This window comes from Uloborus diversus, chromosome 4, assembly GCF_026930045.1.
Source record: "Uloborus diversus isolate 005 chromosome 4, Udiv.v.3.1, whole genome shotgun sequence".
In the NCBI taxonomy this organism is placed as follows: Eukaryota; Metazoa; Arthropoda; class Arachnida; order Araneae; family Uloboridae; genus Uloborus; species Uloborus diversus.
In genome coordinates, this window is record NC_072734.1 from 117,428,777 (window position 1) to 117,447,413 (window position 18,637).

Sequence of the window (18,637 nt, forward strand, 5' to 3'; positions counted from 1 at the left end):
ATAATTTGTTTTTGTTTAATATTTTAAAAAAATTACTTAAATCGTGGCGCTTTCATTGTTTACATTTCTGTCGTGCGACGTCACGAATGACGAAATGCCATTCGTGTTGACATTCACAGAGCAAAATATTTAATTCGCATCTTTACTCACGTGTATTTGTAACGTCATCAAGACCGCGCTTTGTTTGAAAAATCGGACATTTAAAAAAATTAATTAAAAAATAACGGTTGGGAAAATGAAAGTATTTTTGGGTCCAAGTTATTATTTTTTTTTTTGCTTATTCTATCAATTTCAGTGATAAAAGTACTACTTTTGACTGGAGGAAGCCACCCCATTCTGATACTTGAACAATTACAGTAAATTTTTTCCTTGAAAAAGTTACGTGAAAATTCCTTTTTAAAAATCATAGCATTGAAGCTGTACTTTTCTTTTTTAATTCAAACTGATGGGTACATACAGTATGTACCATTTGAAAATACTTAAAATGTAGGAGAATGTGAGGCAAAGTGAAATGGTGAAATATTTACTCTACTTTTAGCTCCACCTATTTAGTAATATTTTGACTGTGTAGTAACACATGTACTCTATTCCAGTCAAGAAAAATAATCCCTCTGAAAATCAAAGAATATGATAATACAAAGAATTTTTTTAAAATGATACGCACATTGTAATATTTTGTTGAGATGTCAAAAATTATGTTTGGCATTATTAAATTATAAAGTTATTTTTATTAACATTTGAAATATTGATTGAGACGTACTAATATTCAATGCAGTGTTAATTTGCTCAGTATTAAGCTTATTTGTATTATAAATGCTTGTATAGCTTGTATAAATGCGCATCATCGTTTCATTACATTTTTTTAAAGCGTCACTTTATTTTTAAATGTCTGGAACTATTTTAATAAACTCGGCCACAGATTTTCCTGTGTGCAATATGTATCTAGTGGCGTTATATTTGTGTAAGTTAAAGTGTTAGCACATCTCCAATATATTTATGAACTCGAAATTTAAAAAAATAATTATGAAAGGCCTATTGATCAGAGTTTGCTGGCTTTTTATTTATTTGTCATGTTTGTTTTTAGCTATGAATTTAGGTATAATTTGTTAGAATTAAAATTTCTTCTTACCTGTCAATAAGTGACTAATAATTCCTATCTAAAATTAAGATTTAATTTAGTAGTTATGGGAAAAAATAAGCCTAGAGAAGTCATATATTCTGTATGTCTTCTTTAAATGTAACAAGAGTATCACTTTAAATCAAACATTCAATTAATAGTAATAAAAGTTTTCTGTTTTTCTGAAATTTTTACCATAAGTTCTACAAATTAATGTTAAAACTCAAATATGAATTTAACAGGAGGAGCTTTGGTGACTGCATGAAATAATAATTGATGCTCTGGCTCTGAAATCATTGCCTTGACCATTTCCCTTTTTTTTTCTTTTTTTGCCATCTTTTCACAAATCCACATACAATTAAAGCTGCAAGAGCTGCATTATAAGTATTCGATTACTAATTTCATCCATAAATGTCGAATTAACGCGACGCAGCGTGAAAACCAAATGCGGAATTGACGAAAAGCGATGAACAAGCGCAAGCACATGGATGTACGCTAAAAAATGGTAGCCCCCGTTGTGAGCAAATCGAGCAACCGTCCGAGCAACCGGCAGTAACCCTGTAGGCAACTTCCCGCCCGAAAAACCAGTTCCAGATAGCGTTGACGGTTCCTATTGCGGTTGCGATGTCCCGTAATTTCTCTCGTGTGATATCCCCTTTATATACAGTTGGCTTTCTGTTTAACAAAGCTCTATTTAACCATTTTCTCTACTTAAAGGTGACTTTTCACGGTCCCGGATGCTCCGCTGTAGTTTTAAAAGCATTCTATTTAAGGATGCAATCTACTTAAGGATGATTTTTCATGGTCCCTTGAAAGTCATTAAACATAATCTACTGTATATATGTGCATGTATATGCACGTATGTTCCCTATAAAAATCCAGTTTACATCGAATCTCGGCCAATTTTTGCAGAGAGGTACTTGGGCACCCGAGAATGAATGTAGGAGGGGTTTTAAATGCAAATGAAAAAACCGCATTTTTATTTTATTCCCTGAAAAAGACATTAAATGGTTTTTCTACCTGAAATAATTGTCAGATTGTCTTGAACTGAGTCTCATTCAAAAGTCTGAGCAAAAAAATATCATTAGGAGATTTACCTCCTGCTGGTTTCAAAACCACAAAGGCCGTAAAATCACTAGGAGAAAAGTTACAAGCATTTCTAAGTGAAGGAACATAAATATTAAATCGGATATATATCAACTGCAGCGAGCTCAATTTTAATTACTGTGAATAAAATCATTAAAAAGAAAGATCTGTCGTCATTTTTTTCTCGTCTGTAAACAAATAAAATTCGTATTTTGTTGAGGCTTTTCCTGTAATCGGGGGATATAAAATTTTTCCTTTTTGGTTATTTTTCCATGATCTGTCAGGAAAGTTTGGATTTTTTTTTTATTATTCAAGCCTGATGGTTGACCACAAGTCATTTGACATAGCTTTTATTTTTGGATAGACCATGCAAAGCCTGGCAGCTAGCTAATAATAAAAGTTAATGAAACCATTTATTGCTAGAAGTCTTCAAAATTAATGTTTCATTATTGGTAATATAATGGTATAACTTAGTAAATTTCCAATAGGAAAAAAATGCTCAAAAAATTATGGCTCTATGTTAAAAGACTTTTGGAATGCTTTGGTGTGATTCACAATTCTATAAATATAAAGTGAATATATTGTCGTATAAGAGCAACACTAAGGCATCTAATCCCAGAAATAACACTAAGATATCCTACTGTTTCTCTGAGGCGACGATATATTTATTAAAAATATTTAATGTTTCACAATTTGAACTGTACCCATGGAGAACTGCAGATCCAAAAACTAAGACAGCAATTATCTACCTCACCCATGAAGTATTTTGCACAGCAAGTTACGAATGAAATTTCATTTCCCATTGCCAACACAAGGCTGAAATCAATTTCTCGTTTCTATTCAACTAGCTGCCAGCGAATATTGAGAAACTTAATACACATTGGCGGTTATTTTCACTTGATACCCTGATTGTTGCCTTTGGCTATGACGTGTGTGTGTGTAATTAACTTTTTAACATCAAACCTGCAACATGAACAAATAGTTGCTTTTACTTTTTTTTTATTTTAGAAAGTTGATATTTTGTATTAAGTTACATAAAAGCTAATGTTTAAAATTCCGAGGTAAATGTGGATCTTTCATCCTCCTACTATCGACTGGAGTAAAAGCAGGTTTTATACCCACAGTGGAGTACACAAAATGAGTTTGCTTACTTATTCGGTATAGCCGCTAAGGATGATGGGTATTGAGCAAAATGATAAAAACAATTTTAAAAAAGCATAAAATTTGCAAAAAGATTTTTTGTAAATTTTGTGCTTTATTAACATTAGACTTCATTAATGTTAGATTTTTAGCATAAAGGTATTGCTTTTATCTCATAATTTTGCAATGTATTAGATCCCGCTACAGATAAATACATTTTGTTTATTTTGTACATCCAAGGAATATAAATTTTATACAAAATAATAATCATTCAAAAAAGTAATTTAAAAAAAAAAGATTGTAATAAGAGTTTATTACCTCTAAACACACTTTTAATTCAGGAACAATGTGAACCATACTGAATGTTGTCGCAGCAGCAAGTTTATCAAAATTGTCTTTATCCAGGCTATAAGACAAAAAATAAATAATTTAAAAAAATTACAATCAACTTTCATGCAGGCCACATCATTGAAACAAAAAAAATGATGCAATACAAAGCAACAGCAGGGTGTCAATGATTTAAATCGTTACTTTTAAAAGAAATTTTGTTTTTTAGAAAGTTGATACAGGATGTCATAATTTTCTCCAGGGTTTGGAAGACTTATTAAAACAAACATATTTCCTGCTCGAACTCGTTAAACACTTTAGAAAATGTAGCCATTTCAAAATGATTCTTTTGCTAATTTACGTAAAATTTCGAATTTTCTGTTGAATTTAAAAGGCTGAAATAGGAGAAAAAATGTTTTTCCTAAATTATGTCCACTACTTTACTGTTTTTTAAAAGGAAACATCAGTGATGAACATGCAATATACTTCTAAACTTCTTGTCTGATTTCAAATGATCACATGATTCATGTTTGCAGAAGAGTCAGAGTCGGGAATTGGATTTAGAGCCATCCGAATTCAGGAGTAGGAGTTGGTTTGAACCAACTTCAGATCTTTAGACATAATCGGTTAGAAATAAGCAACAGTTAGTCCCATTTTGAGACCAAAATTTTTTACTTGAGACCTAGGTGCCAAATTTGTTGCCTAAGTTTTGGATCACATTGAAGTTTTTCTTTCCTGACTCAATGTGATTAAATAATAGCCGGGTTTACATGAGACTTCTGTACTTCGCATTTCCCTGCTTCAACTCCTGGAAAAAAAATTCACCATTCACATGTGAAGTGAGGTTGCTCTGTTGTATCAGAGAAAGCGGTTTTACCCATCATCCTTAGTGGCTATACTGAATAAGTAAGCAAACTCATTTTGTGTACTCCACTGTGGGTAAAAAATACTGCTTTTACTCCAGTCGATAGCAGGAGGACGAAAGATCTACATTTACATCGGAAACAACCAGAATGTACTTAAAAGCAGATTTTTTCTGGGGTAGAAAAGGTCCATATAAACGTGGCAAATGAAGGATAAATTTGTAAACTAAGGATAAATTTTCTAATGAAATTAATTCTGTTCTTAAAAAAAATTTCTTTTGTATAACACTGTGCAGCATAGAACAATGTATATTGGTAGGGCGTTTAATATTTTTTTTTTATTTGGATACATACATTTGATTTGATTAATCAAAAATGGTACCAAGATCGATCGTTTTTAAGCGTAGAAACTTATAGTAGGTAACATTCAACATCTAGATTTAAATTTTTATTTCTAACACTGGGTGTAATGTAATTGGCCCTATGGTGCACCTTGGTAAATACTAATCCACTACATCAGCAGAAAACAGATGCAGGCAGTCTAACCCCAATTAAATAATAGTCAAAACGCCTGCAAACTAATTTTTTTTTATTAGTCAGGCTGTGTGCGTGAATTGGAAAATAAACAGAAATGGAAACTAATCAATTTTCTGAAAATTAAAATTTCTCCAAAAGTAATTATTGTTCTAGAAATATCAAGACATAATGCTCTTTCATGCATTAACTTGAAACAATACAGTAGACCCTCGTTTTACATGGATTTATTTTATGCGGTTTCGATTATACGCGGTTTAAGATTAGTTATTACCAGGGTTGGCCGGATTGGACCCAATGGGTTTTTTTGAAAAAACCCATTTAAAAAAACCCATTATTTAGCCCACTTTTGGGTTTTTAAAAATTTTCTGAGAAGTTTTTAAAAAAATTGATTAATTTAAATACTTTCACAATTACAACTTATTTTTTATTTGTTCTTTACCACAGACAATGGACAAAAAAAAAAAAACGAATTTTGAACTTTAATAGTATTTCTTAACTCTTGGCGGCATTAAAAAAAAAATACTTCAAAGATTTTAAATAAATATATTTAACTTTTTTCATTGACTGGTCAATAAATAACTCAAATTATCTTGACTTAGTCCTGTCACATCTGATTTTCTCAATATTTGTAGATTGTACAGAGGAAACTACTCTAGCTAAAAGGCTTTCAGGTGAATTATTTTCTGTAAACCAACAGGTCACAAATCCCGAATAAACTAGGTATATTCTTTAGAACTCAACAGGTTTCTCAAACAGTCAGACAGAAAACAGATTAGGATGTACAGTATTTTCATTATCTTACGAAAAAGTTTACTATTTCTTACTCTGTACACAAAAATAGAAAAACAGGCAACATAAAGTTCAAAGAAATGTCTTGATTAAGCTGGAATTCAGTAAAAAGGGATTTAAACTACTTGAGGGTCTACAGTAGTTTTGCATAACAAAATGAAATGCAATAAAGTAAAATGCAAAAAAAAAGTATTAATTAAAAACGAACAAACGAACAATAGATTTTATCACTCGAGAAGCAACTTTGCCGTAACTGTTGGTAATCATGGAAACTAAAAAATCTGAAACTTCACCATTCTTGGGTTTTGTCGTCTTTTATACTTTTCTTCAGAAAACGCTGAATTTTAACTAGTTTTCCAGCTTTTTTTTTTACCCCAAGACAATTTTTGCGCTTTGTCCATATACTTAGCTACAATATGCTACAAGCACCCCACATTTTCCCTACAAAAAGACAAAAAAAACCCACATTTATTTAAAAAAACCCAGCTTTAGTTGGGTTTTTTTTTTTGGGTTTTATTTAAAAAAACCCAAAAAACTCTGGGTCCATGGGCTTTTTTAAAAAAAACCCGGGTTTTTGCCAACCCTGGTTATTACCTTAGATAGATTATTACCTTTATTTTATTTTAATGCGGATGAGTTTCGATTTTACGCAGATGCGGCAATGCAAACAGATAAAATTTCCCCGTCTTTCAAAATAAAACTCCTAAAGATTGCAGATTACACGTAATAAACTGCATTTTGGCGTACTAATAATCAAGCTTGAACCACTGGAGACATTTTATGCAATTGGCTCCAAAGCTTTTTCCAGAAGTAAACTCATTAAACTCACACAGTTCAGAACTTACTACAAGAAGAGCTTTTAGGAGTGACAAAGGCGGCCAAAACCAACGAGGATACCGACATCGGTGACACACAACTAAAACCGTTCACATTGAAAATTTTGAGCCATTCCTAGACAATAGAAATGATCTTGCTGATTTGTTAGTGAAGGAAGATTCTATCATGGAAATGACGCAAGTGATCATGGATGTATCAATGCTCTGCAAAGAATTACAGAGAAAAATTCTTAATGACGGCCAAAAGACTATCATTGCCAGCTCCTCTTTATAAACAGAACATGAAATTAATTTACATTTTCTTTTATGTTGTGTATAAAAATCGATATAAACACACGTTAAACTTATTCTACAATTAGTCATCACTAGAATGAAGTAGTTTTTCTTATCTATGGAACCTAACCCCTATTTTAATACTACTATTAGGCCTCAATTTACGTGGTTTCGATTTACGCAGAATTTCTGTGGAACGTAAAGCCCTGCGTAAAACTAGGGTCTACTGTACTACTTTAATTATCTTAAAATATGAACCACTTACTGTCTGAGATCTGTTCCACATTCTGCACATAAATCTTTCATGGTAACAGGATGACTACATGGCTGCACTTTTATTAGGGTTGTTCTGTAAATTATAAATATAAATAAATAATGAACAATTTATTTATAATAGATATTTTAACATTTATAAGGATCATATTCTAAGAAACATTATCAAGGTGCAACGTAGATGGCCTGTTCGGAGAGAGGAAGCTCTGCCCCCTTATTTCCAAACATCTACCATCTTTTTTTTTTTCAAAGTTCAAAATTGACAGTGGATCAGAAAATGATTTTTTACAGTAAGAATTAATTTACTTCACAAAAGTAAAAACTGAATTTTTCAAATTCTTATTAGGCTGTGCCCAAATCTTTTAGAGAAAGTAGGTAATTTAGTCAATAATGACGTTATAATCCAAAAATATAGCTTAATTTTGCAAAAAAAATCAGCCATAAGACTTGTGCCTCCACCTGCACCTCTTTTGGTACCTCATATTTTTGAAACACCAGCTGCCTATGAAGGGGACACATTATGTGAAAAGAATACTGAATCCATGAATGTTAAGAAAATATTCTTACAGCAATAAAGAAGTCAGGTTCCATAAAATTTTAAATGAAACAACAAAACATTGCTTTATGTTATACACAGGGTTCATACTCTATTCGGATGAAAAACTCCATGACTTTTCCAAGACTTTTACATGACTTCATAAAAATTTTCATGCCTTTGTTATATGAAGAAAATAGTACTATTCAATGCAAAACTTGACAATTTTTTTGGAAATGAGCATTAGCAAAACGTCTACATGAATGCAACTATTCCTTCAAAGCACTTGCTTATGATTGAAAATGTGTCAGCGTACAAGTAAAAAACTAAACAATTCTCTTATTTGTCTTCATCATTCAGGTTAAGTAAAAATACCGTGAATGGAGCATAATGACGCTTAAATGTCTAATATTTTTTTTTTATAAGCAAACAGAATGATATTGAATGAGACAAAGATTGAATGAGTCATTACCAAGTTTCAATACGTTTGCTTTGAAAGTTGCCTTTTAGTATCAACAGGGCATTTAATATTCCATGTAACCTGTCAGTATTTTGGTTTTTTAAAGTAAAGCCATTCCTCAGTAAATTCATGTTTCAAAAACATATTTTTTAAAAAAACATTCAGTAGTAAATAAATCTTCTGATTCAATTGTACTTATTTACTAGTTTTCACATTTTCAAATGCATATAAATTAATAGATTTAGATATTCCAGAACATAGTTTTAGATTCCTGACATTGAATGTAACAGTGGGCTACATGGATCACTTTCTCAGGCTGTATGTTGGGCACTACTGTTTCAGAGTATTAAAATTTCTTTATTTCTATATTCTATCACCTCATTAAAGATCTTTATTCCCTAAAACCTTCAACAAACTAAGATAAACTCTGATAAATTTCAATAATAAAGTTTTTACGAGTGATTGAAACAAACTCAAATGCAATTAAATTGAGTTTTTTGGGTGGGCGTTTCAAAATCAAGAATGTACAAGCTCGCCACTTCAGAATATAAAATATAAGGGTTGAAAATAATGATAAATTCAAAATTAGCGATGCCCAAGCAGTAAAATCACATTGTAAAAAAAGAAGGACGGCTGCTACAGAAGTGGATGCAATGGGATTTTAAAATTCAGATTTGTTTTTGGGATTGTTCAATTTTCAAGTTTTAATAGCTTTTATCCAATACTGTTAAATCATTCAATATTTCTGATGCTCTTTCAGCTACTGTTACTTTCTCTTTACTTAGGATATTTTACCATGACTTTAAATAAATTATGACTTTGAACAAAAATATCAATTTTCCATAACTCGTACAAACCCTGTAATACAAGCATTGCAAAATATAGTAATAATGGCAACATAGGTATAAATCTACTTTTAATGCACTTTTGAGTACAATTGCATTATAGTCCTTCACCAGCAAAGCTTATGACATTATGCCAAAGGTCAGGAAGCTGGCAAGGTGTTGACTGTTGAGGTCAGTAACTGAGCGCCTTAATGCTTGGAGCACGTGATGACTGAGACCGACTTCTAAGAATGATTTCCAGACTCTCCATCCAGAGTATGGATGTCAATCTGATCTTGCAGCATGTAGGGACGACCTGTGAGTTGCAAATCTGCACACTCATTCATACTCCAATAAAATGCATTAAACTGCAAGCATCTTATACTGTGATATATTTTCATCATAGGCTTCCAGTAATCTTTCATACCATCCTGTTGCATTTTTGCAACAGAAAACCTTGATTTCAAGCTATAATCAGGGTATCTGCTACATTTCGCATTTAAAAATCCATGACTTTCCCTGACTTCTGCTCGTAACTTTCCATGACTCATGGGATGTAATTTCTCCAGAAAAAAGACATTTTTTTACAAGAATACCTAAATTAGTGTTTTATGAAAATTAAATTGCAACCATCTGATCTATGCTTTGGACATATGTTTCCAAAAATTCAAATTAAAGTGAAATGTCACTAGCTCGGCTACTATTATGACTAAAAAACAATTTATGCATCAATGACGAGTATATAAACATGAAATAATTAGAGTTTTAATATAATTATTTTGCTACTAAAGACTAACGTTTATAAATCTAAAATGTTAGGAAAATATGTTTTGGATTCCCAATACAGTACAGATCCCGACTTACGGAAGGGATGTGTTCCAAGACTCCTCGCGTAAGTCGAAATTTCGCATTGTGGAAAAATGTTGTGTATGTGACATTTTAGAAAATTTTAAACACCTTTTAAACTATTTAGACAATTTTTTAACTACAGTAAAGCACCATTTATACATTTCTGAAGAGACTGCATGAAAAAGCGTACAAATGAAAATAATGTATAGCAGGATACATTAATATGTATTAAACTCTGCAGGGACCAAATTAAAAAACGTATAAAAGAGAAACGTATTAATGGTGCTTCACTGTATATATTACCGATACTCACATAAAGAGCTAAATTTTTACCGTATTTTTTTAAATGCTGCATTATTTAAACACTGCACTGTAAGAGTACTATACAGTAGATACAATTCATACAAGTTTCATTTATAACTTAAAAATTGAAGATGATTTATGCTGCATAATCTGATCGTCATTTTAATATATTTTTAAGCACACTACAGTAGCTTCGCATTTGCTTTTATAACATTTAAATCTATGGTGACACCCCTCTTTCAGAGTCTCTATTCTCTACAATAAAAGAGCAGATTCCAATTTTATATTGTTAGCATTTTGCCAAAACATTACTCTGCGAGCTTCATATTAAAACTAAGGTCTGGACTTATACGGATTGCCTTCTCTTGACTTTTAATTATACTTATGAAAGATTCACTCATACCTTATTGTTGTGTTACCTTCGACCCACTTTCTAGTTGTTAAAGCGTTTCAAGAATCTTTAACTTTTCTTATATTGTTGCAAACTGTCGCTTTTTGTTTCCATCTTCAAACTTTGGGTGAAAGGAGGAAACAATTCAAAATTACGGCACAATAGGTTTTGTCATGTTAATTATAAATACATCATTGAAACAAGTAAGAATCAAAGTGTTCGCGGTCTTCCTGAACTAAAAGTAGATGAAGGGTGTAAGTCTTGTATTTTTAGCAAAAACAAGTAGAATATCTTTTAAATCACAATCTATCAAAAGGTCAGATACTTTCCATATGCGCCCCTGTATATAATATAACCCTGTATAACCACTGATCACCTTTTGGAAATTTTTTATCCTCAAAAAAGACCCAAATTAGAGATGCACTGAATATTCAGTATATACTGAATATTCGCCACACAAACTGAATATTCGGTTTCGGCTGAATAGGGTCAGGTGTTGTAAAATGGGTATAAAATAGTCTACTTTTGGATTTTCACTCCAGTATTTGTCAAAATATTTAGTTTCTATTTTTTTTTTTTTTGTTTTATGTATACATTACATATGTTGAGAGTAGAATTAAATGATTTTCACACATAATTTGATACAAATTTATTTTTGAGAGGAGTGTTTATGACTAAATGTTTTATCAGGGGTATGTCAAGGATTTTTCACAGGGTCCGTTTTTTGTGAAAAATCAATAATTTTGTGAAAAATGAATTAATTTTGTGAAAAATAAAAAAAATTTCGCAAAAAAAAAAAAATATTTTTTTTCGTTAAAACGAAATTTTAGAATTTAGAGATGGCACAAACTGCATCAATTAAACTTAGAGCTGAGTGTTTTCCTCTTCTATGACGAGAAAATCATTCTGGATTTTTTTTCTGATATTTGGCGGGGGGGGGGGGGGGGGGGCATCGCTCATTCAAGTATCAATATTTATCTACAATTCTGCATTATGTTAAATTATACTAGATATATTTCTGTACAGTATTTAAAATAATAGTAACAAAAATATAAATAAATAAAACAAAATTCAGAATAGAGTTCAGCATTCAACTTTTTGACCCAAGACACTCTTAAAAAGCACAGAATTTCGTTTAAAACTTATAAATTCCGTGGTTTTAACAAAAATAAAAAGATATTTCAATTGTTTACCTCTTAACAAAGCGTAATAATCATCAAAAATTCGAAAAATCGGATTCCCATAGCGGATGCAAAGAGATCGCAATTCTCAAAGTGAAGGCATCAAAAGTATAAAAACGGCTTGTAAAAGAAATATTTTTTATAAAATTATTTTAAAATTGCATTTTAGAGTCCTATGATAACAAATCATTAATATCTGTAGACACAGTTGACCCCCCCCCCCCAAAAAAAAAATAATAATAAAATAAAATAAACCATCTATTTAGCATTTTTATTTTTGACTCATTACAGAAAATGGAATTTTGCTTTAAAAACTTGAAATGAGAGTTAAATAAAGAAACTTTTCATTTATTTGAATCCTAATAAAGCGAAGTTAGCTTGAAAAAAGAACAAAATGTGATTCTCATATTGGATGTTAAAAGATTGCATTTTTCAAAATGTAGACATCTAAAGAAAAAAAACGGTAATTAAAAGAGTTTATTTAAAGTTAATCATCCTTGTTAGCATCGAAAAATCAAAACCCATATAATTTTCTCCCAAAGTAACAATCAAACATCACACTGCACCGTAAAAACGCAAATATTGACAAGCCCACAAAATGATGAGAATATTTCCTAATCAAGTCATTATAAAGGTTCAACGCCAGACGCTAAGTGGTGATAGTTTTGAAGTTGGTAACCCTATCTGAAGCGATCATATTTTTTCCTCAGCCTTACTATCCCTTTGCAGTTCTAAGTTCATTTCGCAGATATATATTATTATTGTTTATTAAATCATGAGCGGAGAAAAGTGCTTACCAATGCCTTTTCAAAAAAGTTTACAACAACACCACTGCTAATTAGCTGTGATAAAACAAACAACCATTATATTTATTTGGCAGTAGCAATTATTTATCGCTTGCAGGAGCATTCGCAAGAAAGCCGATTTTTTTTTTTTTTCAAAATTAGCTGATTTTGTATAAGCTGATCCCTCTATTTTGACTTAAAAAAAGGTTCCAAAAATTATCGGTTTATGCACAGAAATATGCGTTTTTTTGCTTTCAGATTTGCTCTTTCAATAAACAATTTGTGACAGATCCGATCTTGTTTATCAGAATTTTGTGAAGGGTCCGTTTTGTTTGATCGGGATTTTGTGAAAGGTCCGTTTTGTTTGATCGGGATTTTATGAAAGGTCCGTTTTGGTTGATCGGATTTTTGTGAAGGGTCCGTTAACGGACCCAAATATCCTCTGGCCAGACCCCTGTTTATATACCCATTTCACCCCACGCAGGTGAAAATGGGTAGCCTGTGGGGTAAAATGGGTATTAAAGTCTAAGAAGTGATAAAAAGCATACTATTTGTTCAATGCAGTGTGATAGTAAAGACGTAAAAGTCAGTTATCAAAATTTAACTATTTAATTTTAAAAAAAAGTGCTAACAGTAAATTTGACAAAATATTAATGAGGTTTCTTTGAACACATGATATCCATACTTGTCTTTCTTTAAAAAAAGTAATGGCCTATTGTTAAATGTGGCTCGTTAATATTTTTTTATTATTTGATGTTCTTCAATAAAATTCATGTCGTCTACATCAGGAAAAATAAAAAAAATCCCCCCCCCCCCGCCAATCCCAGATTTTTAAAAATATTTCTAATCATAATATTTCCCTCAACACAGCCATATATTTACCAATAAATTATTTTTTGTTTGTTTCCTCCAAGTATAATACTTTGCTTCATAAGCATATTTTCTTCAGTTTCTATTCCAGATACTTTCTCTGAATAGGAACTTTTTTTTTTCCTCTATTTTTATTTTCTTGTTTTTAAATTCCTTATGTTTTTCACTTTTGACTCTTAGCCTTTCTAAAACATCTTTGTCTTTACTTCCTGTATTTGCCAGCACCTGTTTAAAAGTTGTTTTAAATAACTCATGCAGGTAGTTGTCAAATCTGAAGCACTTGTTGAAATTGCTGACAGTATTGCACGTTTCAAATCTTTAGGTGACGAAATCGTGCTTTGTGACGCAGACTTTTTGGATTGAAACAAGGATGTGTTCCGAGAATTTAAAGATACATTAGAGAAATTGATAGCATCTGATTGCAATCAAATACAAATGTGACGACCAGCAACAGGCTGGGCCTAGTATTTTCTGAGGAAATTGTTATTTTGTGCGCAAATGCACAAAAACACTAGAATAAGTATATCTCTGGCTTATTTTTATTTATTATTATGATGGAGCGAAGTTTATTTTATAAAACCATGGCATTGCATATTTTTATGTTTCAATCATTTTAAATTAACCACAAATGAATTAATATTCATTTAAAGTAAAATATGCTGCATCTTTTAAAACAACTTGCTGGAATGATAAGCCTAACCATATATACCCATTTTACCCCATTTTCAAAATATGAGATTAAAAACAGAAAAAAATTCTTTTTTTTTCTTCCTAGTAAGTTGAAGCAGCAATAAAAATGTCCAACTAAAGTTATTATGACACAGTAATAAAAATTCCTCAAAAATCAGGAGCTGAAGATAGAAGTTTAAGCAGAGAACATGTGGCGTGAATTTATCTACTTCAATTTAAAGTGTTACCATTCACTAAAAAATAATGTATTGAAGAAACATATTTTGTGAAATAGAATTCAGAACAGCCAAGAATAACCAACTCAACAAAATGCAAATTTAATTTAAAATAACTTATTTTTTAAACTATATATTTTGACTATCCATTTTACCCCACCTGATCCTACTTCAATATTTGGAATAGTAAACAAATTTTAATGTTCGGTAAATGGTAAACAAATAATTTTTTAAACATTGCACAAAAGTTACAATAGTACAAAATTAATTCAAATTATTTTTTATTAATTTTATTGCCTTTAGAGTACTTTTAATGTAAGAATAAACACTCAAATTAAATTTTGTTGCTTTGCAAATTTTCTTTAATCTTATGACACATTACATAAACTCTTTTCAATATGACAATTTAACCAGAAAAAAAAAACATTATGTTAAAATATAATAAATATGGGTCGTTCTTCAAAAAGTAACTTTTTTGTCATATGCCTTTTACTGTAAAAGCTTAAAGGCACAATTCATTGAACAATGCTTTTTAATTTCATCAAAAATATATCTATTTAAACCTACCAGCAATTTTTTAAGAATAATTTTTATTTTAATATATTTTTGATTCACAACATGTGAATTTTCACCTCCATGGCATGTCACACACCTGGTGTGACTGTTTATGTTGCTTAATAACTTGTTTAATTAATTAAAAATATATACTTATTTATTTATTACCTACTCATTTCACAAGTGTCTCAAATACCAATTGTTTAAGCAGGGGTCTGTCTAGGATTTTTCACAGGGTAAATTTTTTTGTGAAAAATCAAATAATTTTGTAAAAAATTAATTTTGTGAAAAATCAAATAATTTCGCAAAAAAAAAAAAAAAAAAAAAAAAGGAATTTTGACCTCTTGAATTCAAATTACGTTTTTCGCAATCACGAGTGTGTGTGTTTATGTGTGTGTGTGGGGGGGGGGAATGTGTATGTGTCAGGTATGTATGCGTGTGTGTATGTGTTTGAGTGTGTGTATGTATGCGCGTGTGTGTAGCATATGGACGCAACCTGGTATGTGTTTGAGTGTGTGTATGTGTATCTAGGTGTACGTATTTGTGTGTGTATGTATGCACGTGTGTGTAGCATATGGACGCAACCTGGAGACAGTTTTCGCTATAGGAACAGCATCGTGAGGAGCCAATCGAGGATGATGCTCCATAGGGTGCTGGCGGGAAAATAAAATGATAGCACGCCCAATACAGTCAAGTGAGAACAATAAGCAATTGTAACTTCTCAAAAAAATTGTAGAAATGAAATGTTAGAATTTTGAGATAGTACAAACTGCATTATTAACACTTAAAGTTGAGTGTTTTCCCTCTTTTCTGTTGAGAATATCATTCTAGAGTGATTTTCGAGCACTCGGGTGGGGTGGGGGGGAGGCGACATCGCCCTCAGAGATGGGAACCTCTCAAGTATCATTATTTATTTACCATTCTACATTATATTAAATTATACTAGAAATGTTATATGTATAATATTTAGAATAATTGTAACAAAGAAATTCAGGCAGGGGTCCAGCATTTAACTTTTTGAACCAACACAGTTAAAGAGCTCAGAATTTCGTTGAAAGCTTATAAACTCGGCGATTTTTTACGAAAATATAAAAATATTTCATCTTTTTACCTCTTAAAATGTACTAAACATCGAAAATTTGAAAAATCAAATTCCCATAGCGGATGCAGAGAGATTGCAATCCTCAAAGTATAAAAGCATCAAAAGTATAAAAACAGCTTGTAAAATAAATATTTTTGATAAAATAATTTTAGAATTGCATTTTAGAGCCTTATGATAAACATATCATTAATATCTGGACACAGTTGAAGCAAAAAAATAAATAAATAAATAAAATAAACCATCAATTCAGCATTTTGATTTTTGAAAAATCAAAAAAAAAAAAAAAAATGAAACCCATACAATTTTTTCGCAAAATAACAGTTAAACATTGCACCACTAAGTGGCGATAAATTTTAAGTTGGTAACCCTATTTGAAGCAATCATATTTTCTCCCCACTCCTACAAAACTTTGCAGTTCATTTCCCTGTATATTATTGTTTATTAAATCATGAGCAGGAGAAAAGTACTTACACAACAACACTGCTGCATAAAACAAACAAGCAAAATTATAAACCAAATGGACTTTCGGCTGTTAATTTCTTTCAAAGTAACCAACAACAAGCATTATATTTATTTGGCTGTAGTAGTTATTTATTGCTTGCAGGAGCATCACAAGAGCGCCAATTTTTTTTTTTTTTTTTTTTGCAAAATAAGCAGATTTTTTATAAGTTGATCCCTCTAGTTTAACTTTAAAAAAGGTTCCAAACATAATCGTTTTTACAGGAAGAAATATGCTGCTCTATTTTGATTTAAGATTTGCTCTTTCAATAAACAATTTGTGAAAAATCCGTTTTTGTTTATCAGAATTTTGTCAGGGGTCTGTTTTGGTAGATTGGGATTTTGTGAAAGGTTCGTTTTGGTTGATCGGATTTTTGTGAAGGGTCCATTAATGGACCCAAATTTCCTCTGGCCAGACTCCTTTTCTTGCAATATTGAATAGATGTTGCATCTGTATTTTTCTGGTATTAAGAACTACTGATAAGTGCTAAGATTAAAACTGAAAACTTATATATGAGAGTGACACCTCTGTTTAAGCAATCGCCCCCCCCCCCCACCGCAGGCCTGCACCAAGCTTGATCGGCGCCATCGTGCAAATGTCCTTTTAGCACCTTTATGCATTCACATTCGTGCAAAATATAATTACACCTGGGTGAGGTTTTGTAGACAAATAAAATAAAAAAATACTTTTGGCATTTAATTTATCAAAAGAAAGACAATTTGTAATTTTTTGACTTTGGAACAGTGTACATTTTTACCTCATATCTCAAAGTTATTTCGAGTATGGATGGATGTAAGGGAGTGCTATCGAAATTGATTTTTTCTCTTGGAAACCCTGCATTGAGCTGCTGTTAAAAAAGAGATACCAGTTTCAGTTAATCAAAGCATTTTACCCCAATAATTTAAAAAATATAAAAAATCTTGGAATTTGATTGGAATAATTATTGCTTATTTTTGTCTAATAAGTACATAAAAAGGGGAGGGGGGGAAACGGCTGTTATGCAGCTTAATATCTATTTCTGGACTTCGTATTGATCAATATTTAGTTTGTTTCTGAAGAAAATGTTTAAAAATGTAGAAAACTGTGAAAAACCAACTTTACCGACATACATGGGTGCCACTCTAAAAATTGGCCAGGACTGAAAAGCGCGTGTCTCCATTTCGCGACACCAAAATGTTAGCGCTTAGTTTGTTTGATGTTTTAGACATGTATAATGCTAACTTTTGATGCTGTAACTATATAGTAAAACCAAATTATAAGATTAAGTAAAAATTAAAACCTAAATAAAAAAATAACATATCATTGTCCAAGATTTTTAGGAGGTAAAAGCGCAGGAAAAGAACTTAATAATGAAATACAATAAAAAAACTTACTATTTGCTACTGAAGAAAAAAAGCTTCAGTTTTTATAGTTCATGTTACAAAGTCCATATTTCATACAAAAAAAAAATAAAAATTAAAAAAAATTCAGGTATGAGATTCTTGGCTATAAGATGCATTGTGATAAAAACTTTAATAAAATTTTCCAGATTAAGATAAGAATGGTTGAAATCAACAGATTAAGTGACTTATTTAATTATTTTTTGGGGGAAAAAAATAGCTTATCTTTTTAACTTGAGCAGATGGGCCAGTTTTTTGTTGCCAGAAGAATAAGACCTTTTTTGAGAGTGAGAGATTCAAAAGTAAAGATTTGTTTCATCTATAAAAATCATTTTGAACATGGGGGAAAAAAATCCAATGGTCGAAATTTTCGAAAAGACGGAATTCTGTCCCTTGGACGGAAGTGTGGCAACCATGCCGACATAGTAGGTTTTTCAAGTACACCTGCCCTAAAAACACCGGGCGGGTTTTTTCAGGCTGGGCCCGGTTTGACGAACCTTGCCTTTGATGTGCTAATGTGTTTTTGAATAAAGAAAATATGGAACAAATCTGATATACCCCCCTCTTGGCGACTTTTCCCTGTTGGAGCCAAAAAAGCGTCGCCAAGAAAACTATGTATGACTTCATATGTCATACATCGTTCTTAGCGATGCTTTTTTAGCGCCAACAGGAAAAATTCAAATTATGTCATTAATTATTTAATGAAATTAATGCATTAATTTTTTTCCGTTGTTTCTCCGGGATACGAGCCCTCGGTC

At 31.3% G+C, this 18,637-nt stretch overlaps 1 protein-coding gene across 1 annotated transcript in view; it reads right to left on the bottom strand.

The window, feature by feature from the left end:
• The window catches only part of LOC129219817 (RNA polymerase II subunit A C-terminal domain phosphatase-like), a 43,027-nt gene that overhangs the window by 16,440 nt on the left and 7,950 nt on the right, over positions 1-18,637 (bottom strand). Inside the window, exons 2-3 of the mRNA XM_054854121.1 lie at positions 7,234-7,317; positions 3,662-3,749 (exon numbers count right to left, since the gene is read on the bottom strand). Coding sequence (XP_054710096.1) covers positions 3,662-3,749; positions 7,234-7,317 — 172 coding nt within the window. The remainder of the gene's footprint in view (positions 1-3,661; positions 3,750-7,233; positions 7,318-18,637) is intronic.